General features: G+C 37.2%; 2 protein-coding genes and 1 long non-coding RNA gene across 3 annotated transcripts; 2 read left to right on the forward strand and 1 right to left on the reverse strand.

The window, feature by feature from the left end:
• Window positions 1-4964: 4964 nt before the first annotated feature.
• On the reverse strand, window positions 4965-5763 carry LOC112084603. The gene is made up of 2 exons (XM_024153838.1): window positions 5477-5763; window positions 4965-5379 (listed from the first exon to the last, which is right to left on the reverse strand). Exons 1-2 carry the CDS (start codon window positions 5761-5763, stop codon window positions 4965-4967), a joined length of 702 nt encoding a protein of 233 aa, XP_024009606.1.
• Window positions 5764-6710: 947 nt separating this feature from the next.
• LOC18013554 (vacuolar protein sorting-associated protein 2 homolog 1) lies at window positions 6711-8920 on the forward strand. Its single transcript, XM_006396044.2, has 5 exons — window positions 6711-6942; window positions 7362-7492; window positions 7831-7935; window positions 8062-8322; window positions 8611-8920. Exons 1-5 carry the CDS (start codon window positions 6903-6905, stop codon window positions 8749-8751), a joined length of 678 nt encoding a protein of 225 aa, XP_006396107.1. The 5' UTR covers window positions 6711-6902; the 3' UTR covers window positions 8752-8920.
• Window positions 8921-9999: 1079 nt separating this feature from the next.
• LOC112084660 lies at window positions 10000-11833 on the forward strand. Its single transcript, XR_002898327.1, has 3 exons — window positions 10000-10339; window positions 11207-11410; window positions 11520-11833. It is a non-coding gene; the product is annotated as an uncharacterized LOC112084660 (long non-coding RNA).
• Window positions 11834-14712: the final 2879 nt, after the last annotated feature.

Here is a 14712-nt window from a genome sequence, read left to right on the forward strand (position 1 = left end):
TTACTTACTTAGCGACATACACATCTTTCAAATGTAACTTGGTAATGATCTATCATAAATTTTGAATCAATAAAACTAACCTTCAGTGGTTTGTTTCTCATATCCTTGTCGGACATACATAAAAGAAAAAAATCAGAATCGTTGAAGTTGTCGAATCAGTGAACTTATAGGCCAGATATTGAAGCTGTTGTTGAATCAACAAGTTGATTTAGAACAACATAACTAAAATTTTCAAAAAATATCCCAAAATCAGTGAACTTATAACCTTAATGAAGTTGTCAATGAATCTACTCAAGAATGAAAAATCAAACAGAGTATTTAGGAGAAGGATACTCTGAAGTTTGGTTAGAAGCTAAGTGGGAGAGAAATGTAATGGGGATGGTTGGTGGTGGCTGTAAGGTCTCTCCACAGCTAAAAATGTTTCTACACCACTAAAATCCAACCAATCGTGTTTAATGTTATTTTAAAAGTTACAGTTCAAACTTTGAAAATTATTTTCTCCTTATTTTTAAGACAGTTCACTGCCTAATTATAGCTAGTAACTATGTTTTAGGCTTCGACTCAATCGAAGAGAAAGAACAACAGCTATGAAACAGATCTTTTTCACTGAAATTTTGCACTAGCCATGAGACGCCACAATTTTCAGATGGAGAAATCTATGACTAGCCGATGTTACATTTGAGATTGTCCATAGGTGGTATGCTCCAACCACCTGATAAAATTTCAACCAAATACCACCATACTTCCTTGCTATACTGCTAATCGAGGCAGGTTTGTAACAAATTCTCACTGAAACTAGAACATTATGTTCCTTCCATATTTGCCAGAGAGTCCATGGAAAAGATAATCTCACACTATAGATTTTTTTTACTGCAACTAAGGAGATTATGCAGATTCAACATCATAGAGTTCCTCGACAAACTGGATGATGGAGCTGAAAACTGAGAGATGGACCAAACTTCTTGAGCAATCAGACATGAATATTAAAAATGAAAAATGCTCTTTGAGGCTAAGCCACAAGCAGAACAAGATGAATCAATTTGGATGCCTCTGGTTTGTAACTATTAGAGAAGAGGAGTTCATGATAACGATGGAAAAATGTATTTTGTTATTCCCAGTTTTCCTAATCTGTCTACAATATACATGTATGTATTATATACTGAACCAAAGCTAACAAAAGACTAAACCAACATAAGTTAACCGGTATCAACAACTATACAATTGAACTGGGCCTATATAATTGATATTCCCCCTCAAGATGGAGCTGGAAATATGTTGAGAAGCCCCATCTTGCTAATGTTCTCGCGAAATTTAGCAGGGAACACAGGTTTAGTCAGCACATCTGCAAGTTGCTGATCAGTCTTTACGTACATGGTCTTCAGGAATCCAGAGTCAATGTATTCCCGAACCTTGTGACAGCCAAATTCTATGTGTTTCGTGCGTTCATGAAACACAGGGTTGCTTGTAATACCCAGAGCCGAGGTGTTATCTGTGTAAAGGCAAGCATGAGGAGTAAATGAGACTCGAAAATCTTGAAGCAAGTAAGATAACCATACCATCTCCTTAGCAGCCATAGCCATTACTCTGTACTCAGCCTCTGCTGTGCTCATAGAGACAACTGATTGCTTCTTAAATTTCCAAGTAATCAATGAATCACCAAGAAACATAGCATATCCAGTAACAGATCTTCGTGTATCCAAACATCCTTCCCAGTCAGAATCACAATAACCTCGAAGATCCAGTTTTGCATCTGCAGAATAGAAAAGCCCTTGTCCCACTGTTCCCTTGAGATATCTAAGTACCTTGTGAACAGCCTGTAGGTGAGGAACTCGAGGGTCTGATGAGTACTGCGCCAACTTGGAAACAGCAAAACATATGTCTGGTTGCGTAATCGTCAAATACTGGAGCTTACCAACAAGTTTGCAATACTTTTTGGGATTATCAATGGCCACACCTTCATCTTTACAAAGCTTCTGATTAGGTTCCATTGGAATGGCAGACAGTTTGCAACCAGAAAACCCTATAGAACCCAAAAGATCCAAGCAATACTTTCTTTGACTAATAGAGATGCCTTCATGAGATCTAGCAATCTCAAGACTAAGAAAGAACTTAGGAGGACCAAGATCTCTCAACTTTAACTGAGACTCTAACTGATGTTTCAATACGACCACAACTTCATCATCAGTACTCGCTATCATTATATCATCAACATAAACAAGGATTGCAAGGAATTTACCATCCCATTGTTTGATGAATAATGTGTGATCACTGTAACATTTTTCAAAACCCAAGTTAGTCAAAGTAGAAGAGAATTTGAGGAACCACAGTCTAGAGGCTTGCTTCAAACCATATATAGACTTCCAAAGGCGACACACTGAATTTGGTGTAACTACTTCCCCTTTAAGCTCAGCGTATCCAGGTGGAAGCTTCATGTATATTTCCTCGTCCACATCACCATTCAAGAAAGCATTGGAAACATCAAGTTGATGAAGTGACCATTTCAAATTCGGAGCAAGAGCCAACAAAAACTTCACCGTGGCAAGCTTGGCAACAGGTGAAAATGTATCAAGAAAATATATACCTTCCTGTTGTGTGAAACCCTTTGCAACCAAACGGGCCTTATATATATATATATATCTTTCAATGCTACCATCAGCATTATACTTCACCGTATACACCCACTTACATCCAATAGCAACCTTGTCTGGAGGTAGCTCACAAACTAACCAAGTATGAGTCTTTTCCATAGCACTCATCTCCACACACATAGCATCACACCATACCTGAAAGTTCTTGGCCTCTAAATATTTCTCCGGAGTAGGAGTGTTTGTGAGTGTATTAAGAAAGTCACAAAAAGGCTCAGATAAATTGGAATAAGATATATAGTTTGTGATAGGATAAGGGGTTGTTACTTTAGTAAGAGTATTGTTATAGCAATGAAAGTCATGCAACTATTTGGGTAAATGTGTTTGTCTGCGAGACATAGACTCAGAAGGAATAAAAGTCTCAGAAGAGGACACATCAAAGTGATAATGTGCCTCGGAAGATGTTTGCACAGGAGGCAAATGAACATCTATAGAAGCAGGAGACTGTAATAGAGGAAAGAAGTCTTTTGCATCAGCGGTAATGGTAGACGATACAAAAGGAAAAATATCGTCATGAAAGATAGCATGCCGTGAAACAGAAACAGAATGTGTCTCTATATCTAGTAGCTTATATCCCTTGTAACCATTAGGATATCCTAAGAAAACACAGGCTCTAGCTCTAGGTTCAAACTTGTTTCTACCTTTAGGAGAGGTTGAACTATAACAAAGACAACTAAATAAGCTTTTCAGATTATGATATTCAGGAATCTTATTATTAAGCTTCTCATATGGAGATTTGTTACCGAGAACTAAAGATGGAATTCTATTACTGAGAAACACTGCCGTAAGAATACAATGCCCCCCCCCCCCTAAAAAATTCTAAAGGTACCTGAGATTGAAACAAGAGGGCTCTAGCAACATTTAAAAGATGCTGATGCTTTCTCTCTACCACAGAATTTTGTTCAGGAGTTTCAGGCATGAATGATATGCAACAGTGCCTTTAGATGTATGCAGGTCAGTGAATTTAAGTTCATGTGCATTATCTGATCTAACCGATTTAACTTTTTTGGCATATTGAGTTACAACCATTTGAATGAATGCAGGAAATATAGACAAGACATCAGATTTAGCATGAAGAAGATACACCCAAGTAGCTCTACTATAGTCATCTACTATCGTGAGAAAGTATTTATAACCATCAGTAGTTGGCACACAAAAAGGACCCTAAGTATCAATATGAAGTAACTCAAACGCATGAGAACACATATTATTTCGACTTAAAAGGGAGATGTTTCTGCTTAGAAATGTGACAAACATGACAACAACTAGAAGTCTTTTCATTATCTTTATTCCTTTTCAAGTTCAGTACATCAGAAAGTACATCTATCTTGGACTGAGAGGGATGACCCAATCTCATATGCCAAGTCTTAGAATCAACAAGCAAGCTAGTATAAGAAGTAGAAATACTTGAAACATCTGATAAAGTTATCTCATTATTTGCAGAATCGAAATTCAGAATATAGAGGTTTCCCACTTGACTACCTTGACCAATCATCAATTCCTGTGTAATTGTCTGAATGAAACACGCATCAGCAGTGAAACTAACTTTAGAATTTATAGTTCGAGTTAAAACACTGACACTCAGAAAATTGAATATAAATTCAGGAATATACAGCACATTATGTAGAGAAATAGCATCAGTCAATTGAATGAATCCTATGCCCACTATCTCAACTGTATATCCATTAGGGAGAGTGACGAAGGTATTAGCTAAGGGTTTAACGGTGATGAATAAATCTCTACAATGTGTAACATGATGAGTAGCCTCTGAATCTATTACTCAATCTCTAAGAAACACTTTTGGTGCTGTAGATATAGAGGAAATTAGCATGTCATAGTATTTATTATTGTAGAGATCCAGAAATGTACCTGTTACCGAGGAGATAACAGGTGCAGAGGTTGAAGTTGAAGCACAAGTGCTAGCAGATGGAGTTTTAACACCAGGAGGATGGAGCTTGACACTGAGATAGGAGATCATCGTTTGTATCTGGTCATTGGTCATATTCTCGAAACTATCCTTAGAATGATCCATCTGTGACTCTTGAGAGAACTGCGGAAGACTGCCCAAAGATGCAACATTTCTAGAACCAACTGTGTTTGAGGTTTGGTCTTTGGATGACCAGGAGGAAACCCGTGCAACTTGTAGCAGCGATCAACAGTGTGTCCATTTTTGTTACAGTGTGAACACTTTGGTTTCTTGAAGTTACCATGAGCCAAGAGGATCTGAGAAGGATCAGTTGTAGTCGAGTCTTGCATTTGAAAAGCAACTGGTGCTGGAACAACTCTGTTAACCTGACCAACCACACTTTGACTTTCATCCTAATCTAATATGTTATAGATCTCAGGCATGCCAGGACAAGGCCTATTATTCAGTATCTGACCTCTGATGTTAGCAAAATTATCATTTAATCCCATCAAAAACTGGATGCTTTTGCTGGTTTCTGCATCGTCCAACAATTCCTTGACAGTATCACAATTGCATTTCTTCGCAGAATGAGACTTAGTATTTGCAAGTTGCTCCCAAAGAGTTTTTTTCTTTGTGTAGTAAGTAGACAGATCAAGAGATCCTTGCTTAAGAATGTAAATGGCTTGTTCAAGTTGATACTTCCTAGGGAGATTACTCATGCGAAATCGCAAGAACAAATCATTCCACATCTCAGCCGCGTCTTCGTAATAAAGAATACTCTCATAAATTTCCCTGTTCACTACATTCATCACCCAAGCATTAACCATACTATTGCAACAAATCCAGATTTTGAACAAACTATCAGAGATCCATCCACAAATGCAAGTTTATTTTCGCATCTAGACTGATTCTCATCGCAATATACCAGTTGTTGTAGTTTGAACCATCGAGTATATGAGAGACAATAGAGAGACCTGGATGATCAGCAGAATGTAGGAAATATGGACTGTGTACATTATCCAGAGATTCCATTCTAGCAGAAATCATACCAGAAGTAGCGCGATTAGCAGATCCGAGAGGGATTGAAGGTGCGAGGAGTTCCGGATCATCGAAAGAAGGGGATTCAGCTTTATTCTTCATCCTAGATCCATTCACCTCAGAAACAGTCTGGGTAGGTGAACGATTGCGTAGTTTCCTTCCTTGTTTCGCCATTATAGTCGACCGAAGCTCTATTGATGAATCAAACCAAAGACGAAGCTCACACAACAGATTTGGGAGCTTCCGATGTCGAAAAATTCAGAGGTCCGAGATCAATGCGACTAATAAATGGTGAAAATAAAGAGAAATCAAAGAAAAACGCTCGAAATCAGAGAGATGAGATTGCTCTGAAACCTATATTAAAGAAGAAGAGTTCATGATAACGATGGAAAAATGTATTCTGTTATTTACAAGTTTTCCTAATCTGTCTACAATGTACATGTATGTATTATATACTGAACCAAAGCTAACAAAAGACTAAACCAACATAAGTTAACCGGTATCAACAACTATACAATTGAATCAGGCCTATATAATTGATAGTAACTTCTCTATTATTGCTAGTGCTCCGACCAAGGCCTTCCATATAAGGTAACAAATTATGGGAGCAGTTTTTGTCTTCCATAGATTTCTCTACAGCCTCTCTATTGGTGGCAATGCTTTAACAAACGGAGTTTTTAAGTCCATGATACAATTTAACAACCTGTGTCTGCTTTGAGACATATACAAACCATCAAATCATACTTGGACCGCGTCTTAAGAAACCATCTATTATCATTTCCCGTAAAGGATTCAAACTCTATCTCTTCTTGAATTGTATTATGCTACTTTTTTCTATTTCTTTTTATTTATTGTCATATAATTTATTAGGTGTAATTTAGGTTTGGTTATTTTATTGTAATAGGTAATAATTTCTACCTCTAAAAAAATTCAGAAAATGGTATAAGTCTTAACATTTCAACCAAAAATAAATCATGATTTTTAGGGTGCTTTAATAAAGAGTCATGATTTTTTAGGGTGCTTTAATAAGATAGTGTTTTCTTAGGAGATAATTAAAAATATTAGATCTTTAAGGGCATTGTTCCAAAATATAAAATGTATCAAAAGTAAATTTTGAAGAAGATTGTAGTAGCTATACTTAGAAGACGAAGAAAGAAAAAAAGAATGCCTTTCCGCGTGACCTGACCGAAGCTTCGTCGCTCCTATTCTTCAAGTTGTGAATTTTTACACTCCGATCGAAAAGTTTTGCTATTTCGAATCGGATTTAATTTCGTCAAATCTTCTGCAAAGTTTTGAGTTTTGTTCTTTGAATCATGATGAATTCCATCTTCGGAAAGCGTAAAACTCCTGCAGGTTCTTTATCTTTCCATCGCTTTATTGGTCTGATTTACTTCTGTGAAAATTTTGTGTCCTTGGGCACTCGATTTGTTTCTTGAATTTCATTTACTGACAAGAGATTGCATCAATAAACGCTTTCGCCAATTCGATGAATCGCAACTGTTTGATCTGTAGTTTTAGGATTTATTTGACATCGAGACCATTAGGATCTTCAATCTTTTGAATTGGGTCAATGGGTAATTTGGTTTTAAATTAACGAGAATCGATTTGTTGTTGAAGTGACATATCATTCGATTGAATGCTTTGCTGTTCTGAGATTATGTAGTTCTTTCCATGTGCACTGTTTTGTAGCTTAAAGAATGTTCATGCTGAGTTTAAATCATGCACATGCTGGTTTAAGGTTTAATGAGGTTTCTTACTTTGTTTCGTTTCAGAACTTCTGCGGGAAAACAAAAGGATGCTTGATAAGTCGATCAGAGACATAGAGAGAGAGAGGCAAGGCCTTCAATCACAAGAGAAGAAACTTATTGCTGAGATTAAAAAAACCGCAAAGCAAGGCCAGATGGTTTGTTTCTGTTTTGCTATGCTGACAATCTTGTTTCTTTCATTACCATCTGGAATTTAAAACTTAACACAGGATATGCTGAGGTTGTATGATTAGATAACAAATTTCACAACTTTAGGCATCAGGCTTGTCTGTGTCACCAAATGGTTGCAGTGATGCTAAAGTAGGAGTCCTGAGCTGATTAGTTTAGAAAATCCTTGGCAAGAACCAATCGGCAAAAACAAATAGATTTACAATGATGTATGTTTAGAAAGAATACATGAAACTCTGCAGTGTTTGTTTAGCTGATGCTTTAGGCATAGCATATTGACTAGAATTGGTTTGGTATTTTCTCTCAGGGAGCTGTGAAAGTGATGGCAAAGGACCTTATCAGAACGCGGCACCAGATTGAGAAGTTTTACAAGCTTAAATCCCAACTCCAAGGTGTATCTCTCAGGATCCAGGTATGTTTTATTTCTTTGGTTGGTTATTGTCAAAGTTTGATTTCAAATCATAGCAAAAGTTTCTAGAGCGTATAGTTGTATCGATTTCCTTCAAGGCAAAAAACTAAAACTTTCTATACTTTTCAGACTCTGAAATCAACACAAGCAATGGGTGAGGCAATGAAAGGTGTGACTAAAGCAATGGGGCAAATGAACAGGCAGATGAACCTGCCATCTCTGCAGAAAATCATGCAAGAATTTGAGAGGCAAAACGAAAAAATGGAGATGGTCTCTGAGGTGATGGGAGATGCTATTGATGATGCTTTGGAAGGAGATGAGGAAGAGGAAGAAACTGAAGATCTTGTTAGCCAAGTCCTTGACGAGATCGGAATCGATATCAACCAAGAGGTAACACATTAATCCTAGCGCTACCATTCTCACTAATTCAACATACGGATGTTCAATCTACATAAACTGGACTCATCTAAAACCCGTTCTAGAGACTGATTAAGTTCAAGTTCAGACTAAGATGCTATACTTGTTACCTCGTCCTCGTTATATTTTGTTTTACATCAGTTACTATTTGTCTGTAAAACAATCTAGATAAACCAAAGTGAAACCTATATTGACTATCCTTAATTCCATTTCCACGTATAAGATGCTTAACTTGATTGGACTGGTTTATTGGTGTTTCAGCTGGTGAATGCTCCATCTAATACGGTCGCAGCACCAGCGACGAAGAACAAGGTGGTGCAAGCTGAGGCGGCCGGAGCTGAGGACGGCGGGGGGATAGATAGTGACCTCCAGGCAAGATTGGACAACCTTCGGAAAATGTGAGGCCTTCCTGGTTTCTGTATCACATTATATTACTGATGGTTAATTACTTTTCAAGGAAAATGTGCCAAACGAGATATGTTTACGTTTCCGGGGTGGGTTTGTAATAATTTCATATAATTTGAGTCCTGAATTTATAAATTGATTGTGGTTGTTTGACTTTTGTATTATACAATTAAAGGATGAGGGAACGTAAAACTTATGTTCTTGGAAGAAGGCAAAAAATAAAAATAAAAATAAAGCGGAACCAAAACTATTTGAATTATGAGAAAATTATTCTCAAAAACACTTATTGAAACCGTTTTTTTTTTTGAACCTTTTTTTGCATTAAATAAATTTTTTGATTTTTTTTTTTACAATAATATTAACGGATAATTGAACCGATCCAAAACCTAAATAGGTTTGTAAAAAGAACTAAACCAATAACATCTGAAATTGAAATAAACCGAACAAAAACCGGAGAAGGAAACCGGAAACCAGATCGGGGAAGAAACCCTAGCTGCCACAAAAGAGAGTCCGCCGCCGAACACGCTTCCACCACCGTTCAAAACCAGACCAACCCACCACCCGTCAAAACCAGACCAACCCACCACCCGTCAAAACCAGACCAACCCACCACCCGTCAAAACCAGACCAACCCACCACCCGTCAAAACCAGACCAACCCACCACCCCTCAAGACGTCAACCACACAGCTACCACTAGGTAAAATTACCACAACCGCCCCCAGATAAACCACAAGCCAAACCAGCACCGGAACAAGACCACCGACGAAGCGCAGAAAAAGAAGACTCTGCTAGAATGATTTTCCCTCCGATAAAACTCGAGCGGCACAGGACCACCGCCAAAAGCGAGGCAGAGCCAAAGACAACCACCATCGCTATCACTCCGAGAGGCAAGCGCACCGCACAGCTAACCAAAGCCAAGAGCGGAAGAGAGGTGAGGGGGGGAAAGCCATTGGAGGGAGACTCACCGAGAAAACTCCACACTTCGCTTACACCGACTAAAGGCACCAGAACCACCACGCAGAAGCTTCAACGCCAAACACCGCCGAACGCACACCGAGAAAGGATCCGTCACCAAGCCATGTCCTCGAGGCCAGATCTGAAAACCTTTCCGCTGCACCACAGAAGCAAACAAGCCTCACCGCAGCGCTGGAGCTTTAATCTCTTCCAGAAGTCACCGGAGCAGTCCACTTACCACTGATGAAGCACCATCGATTCACAAAAGGTGGTGGCTCCCTCACGACGCCGGCATCGCCAGAGGAAACCACCGAGAGAAGAAAGACTTTTGGAGAAAACGAGGAGAGAGGTGAGAGAGAAGTTATGGGCGCGTGAGATTCACTCGCACGCAACTCGTTACAATTTTTGATCCACTTATTGAAACTGTTTTGTCACAACTTCCGTCGTCCTTCCGCTTGTCGTCACAAATTCTCGAACGACCGGCGTTAACCACGCACATGAGATGCTCCAGTTCTCAAACTTCAGTTTATTGGCCTTCTTTTTAATGAGTTCCCGTTGGACGTAAAGCTTGTTGCTATATCTACTGGTTCAAAGACCGGGACTACTTTGGTCTTTCCCGTTATGGGTCTGGTGAGTTTACAAATTTCTTCTATCGTAGAGAGATCTTTGACACCTTCTTCCTTTTGGGAGAAATTGACTTCACCACCTTTCTCCTTTTCGTAAAGAACCTTTCCACCAATCTTCTCATATATGGAGAACATCTTTAAACGCTTAGCTTTAAGTTATTTCGAACAAACAATTTTTTGGTTCCTTTATTCATTCGCCCCTTATTGTTGTTAACCAATGAAAATATGTTACAGCACAACTAAAAAGTTAAAAATTAAAATTAACAAATAAAATAAATTAAAAATTAAAAAAAAACTAAATCTAAACCCTTTCCATAAACTCTAAATTTTGATCTTATACCTTAATTATAATCTGTAAACTTTATAAGAATACTAGATTCTAACCCGTGTTCGCACGAATATTTTTTATATATTAAAATTTAATATAATTTATGTTTTTGTCTGTTTAAATATAATTTGTGTTTTAAATAAATTTTTTAATAAATATAATTTTTCTAATAAATGATAAATCTTTATTTTTATGTTTAGATATAATTTTTTGTAGATTTATTTTTTAGTATTCAATATAACTATGATTGTGTTAGCAAGGGGTGCTCGTGTTCAGCCACAAGATGTTTTTCATGTAAGTTCAGTACCACTGATTTGGATAACTGAATCGTTCTAGGTACTTAGTCTTTCGACAAAAAAATCATGATTATAAAAACATAATTATAAAAAAAATTGATAAAGATAGCCCCAAAAAAAGTAAAACTTCACAACATTAGCCTCTCATTTTGGAGGAGACTAAACTAGAATTCGTTTAATATATTAAGTTGAAAATTATCACATCATCTTCTTTTTTCTTCACGATTGTGGTGCCGTCGAAATTCAGTTATGAGAATTCTCCAGCGATTTCACATCAACGATTAAATTAGCCCTGGCGATCATTGCGTAGCTGTAACATCGAGACCGTGTGGAAATCTGAGTAGAAACAAGAGGACGAGCAGAAAAAGCTTGAGGAGCTTTGTCTCCAGATCATGTAGGAGAGGGAGCGTTCTGAGTTTCGCACTCTTCAGGAACAAGCCGGTCTCGTCCCGTAAGTTTGCGTTTGTAATTAAAATTGTATTGTATTGGATTTCTTTTATGCTTTTGGGTTTCTTACCTTCTATAGCTACTGACCGGTTGGGGGAATTTCTAATTTAAAGGTAGAAGAAAAAGGAAAGTATAAAGATGGAGACACAAAGGAGCATAAGAAAAAGCATCATCGTAAAAGTGGAAATTATCGTAGGTAAACTTCACCCAGACATTAGGAGGAAGATTCTGGTGAAGAGAATAACAGAATCCCACCATCACAAGACATCAGGGACTCGTGACAAACACTATGAGAGACAGAGGTCAAATTTAGGAATACTCTTTTCAGAATTTGTTTCTCTTTGTAGTTCACAAAGTCAACAACTTTGTGAATTTGAAAAGATCAATTAGTAAAAGTTTTTGAAATTTCAGGAAGAATTATTAATAAATAAGGAATGCATTCCATGAATTTTTTTAAAATATCATGTTCAGCGTTTTTAAGTTAAGCATTTTAAGAATTAAAGTAAAGTTAGAAAGCAACCGAAAGAGGCGCCAAAGGGCTATGGAGAAAGGTGTAGATCGATTGCTGCTCTGGATCCGGAATTTGTGGGTGCAAGGATGCAAGTCTTACGGGACGATCCAGGCACACCTTCCAGTATGGCTACCTTGACAAGCTCAGCTAGTAAGAGAAAGAAGATTCACTCCTCACCTTTTGTTCACGATCAAATGAAGCTTATATCATCTTAAATAACACATACTGATTGATTTAAACTTGAAAGTGAAATGTTTTTAATGATTCAAAAAGCATTTTTGAAATTTAAGGAATGATACCTAATATTTCAGAAGGCTTTCGTGAATCTTTTAAAATTTTAAGAGACATTAAGGTTTAAGATTCAGGAAGACTTTCCTAAACTATTATGAATTCTTCTTAAAATTTAGGAAATTTTTTTAAATTGAAAATTCAGTAAGAGTTTTTAATGTTTTAGGAAGGGATTCCTAAAATCATCCTAATAAACTTCTCAGAGAAAAAGTTGTCCATGTTTGTATATGTGTAACATGTATAATAAAAAGTGTCAAAGAAATCGATGATACATATTTAAAACAAACTCTTGTGGTTTGTTTGTCTTTAAAACAAAAAATACATCAACATTTTAAAAGTTTTTTTGAAGTTAAAGGCCTAATGATTTAGAAAGACATTCCTAAACGATTACAAATATTTCCTGAATATTAGGAAAACCTTCCCGAATTTAAAATTCAGACCTGAACTCAAACGTTCTTTTTGTTTTCTAATCCACAATTGCAGATGTAATATTTGGTTTCTAATAAAAATAGATATTCGCTAATAAGTTATAGTTTGAGCACTAAAGTTTTCAAAACTCCTATATTTTTTTCCAAAACTAAAACTTGAAATTGCTTATTCTTCAAATCAAATCTCAAACAGTTCTTCCAGACAAAAATATCGATTTAAAGGAATGACTGATAGAGAGGGAATTAGAAGAAATAGAGTGAGGCGATCTCTGGCAACAATTTTGGAGGAAACGATTACAGATTCCATCACCAATTAGAGATCAATAGATTTTTGGTAAACCTCTCGAAAATAGACGGAAGTGTTACAGTGGGAAAGTGATATGAAGTGAGACTTTAACGGTGAGATTGTGGTGGTTGGTTTATCGGCGGTGGTGGTGTTGTTGATGAGGAAGTCGCTGAGAAATTTTTGCCATCAATGAGACTGAGAACGATTGTGTTCGACGAGTCGTGATTTATTTTTAGATTGGAGAGGAAGGTTTGTTTTTGATTTTTAATGAATGCTAAATTTGTCTATGTGAAAAATAGATGCTATTCTCCCAGTTGGTGTCTAGTTTGAGTTGTCTGTCTTGCAAACTAATTTGTGGCTTGACCATCTGTAACAATAGATCAGTTTTTTTTTTATTGTATATAATCTTCCCAAAGATCGGCACAAAGAGGCTTGAGAGAGAGAGATAAAATAGAAATAGAAGGTGCTGAATAGACTTCCGTTCTGAGATATAAATCGATAAAGATGTTGCTAAGCAACGAATCGATCACAAAAGAGAAATAAGAGAGGATAAAGATGTTGCACAAAGCAACGAGTCACTCTCTGAGATAGATGAGAAATGATAAAGATGTTGCACAAGACAACGAATCACTCTCAAAAGACAAAGAGAAGTTTCTCACAGTTTTGATAAGAGAAAGAGTTTTTGATAAAAAGAGTTTGATTAATTTTTGGTGATCCAATCCAGGATGAATAATCCTGAAATCTTACATGAGTTTATATAGGAAATAAGATGTAGAAAACAAAGCAATTTCGTAACTAGGCAAAAGACTAGTCAAAACATTAACTTCAGAGTTGAATAACTCTTGATCTACTTTGAATCTTGACTAACTCTTGAACTTCTTCTTCACTTGATTTGTCTCTTGATATCTTTGGACGAATTCCTTGATGGGTTAATACAATTATGCTCTTTGGGCTTTGTAGAAAGTCCTCCTGGATGCCAAACATAAGTTTGCAAACTTCCAAACCAATCAGGCCTAAAACACTTCAGGTATAGAACCAGAACAACCCATTTTGGGAAATAAAGAGTATCTTTGTGATCCGATGTCCATTTTTCCTGATCTTGGGCTTGTTGGAACCAGAAGAGATCCATTAAGATTCTCCAAGTGGTTTCATGTAGAAATTGTTTCTGAGGTAGGCTCGGGAGCTCGATCTTTGGCTCAGACGCGTAACCGGGCCTGAAGCAGATCTGCTGAATTGTAAAATTCATATCTTCCAAGTCTGAACTCCTTTTAAAGTGATTCCAATTCTCTATGCTTCTGTGATGAACAAAGATTCCAGGAAAGGTACGTTCATAATTTGATTCCTTCTGGCTTGGTCGGAATCCTCCATTGAGCACGCGCAGGTCCAAATCGAGTAAGCTTGACTTTGTCTGGTTTGAAAACTGAATAACTCTTTCATCAAAACCCGAATTGAACCGATTCCACTTCGAGGAGTGCTCTAGATGAGGTGAAAACATATTAAAAGTGGCCTTTTGGCTGTTCCAGTTGAGATCGGACCCCATTTGTTTTGAACAATGCAGATACGTCTTCTTGGGCGTCCTCAATATCATATCATCCCCTCCCTCTTGAAAAGGTTTCGTCCTCGAAACTGCATAACCTTGGGTTGGGAATTTTTGACATGAGACTGGTGGACTCTCCTTGATTAGCATAGAATAGATGACTCCCTGTTGTTGACTCTGAGTTAGATTTGCACCGCTTTGTGGGAAGTCTCCTAACTTGCCTTTTGTTCCTTCAAAATTGAAACCCTGCTCTGTT

This window comes from Eutrema salsugineum, unplaced genomic scaffold (assembly GCF_000478725.1).
Source record: "Eutrema salsugineum unplaced genomic scaffold, Eutsalg1_0 scaffold_4, whole genome shotgun sequence".
Lineage (NCBI taxonomy): Eukaryota > Viridiplantae > Streptophyta > Magnoliopsida > Brassicales > Brassicaceae > Eutrema > Eutrema salsugineum.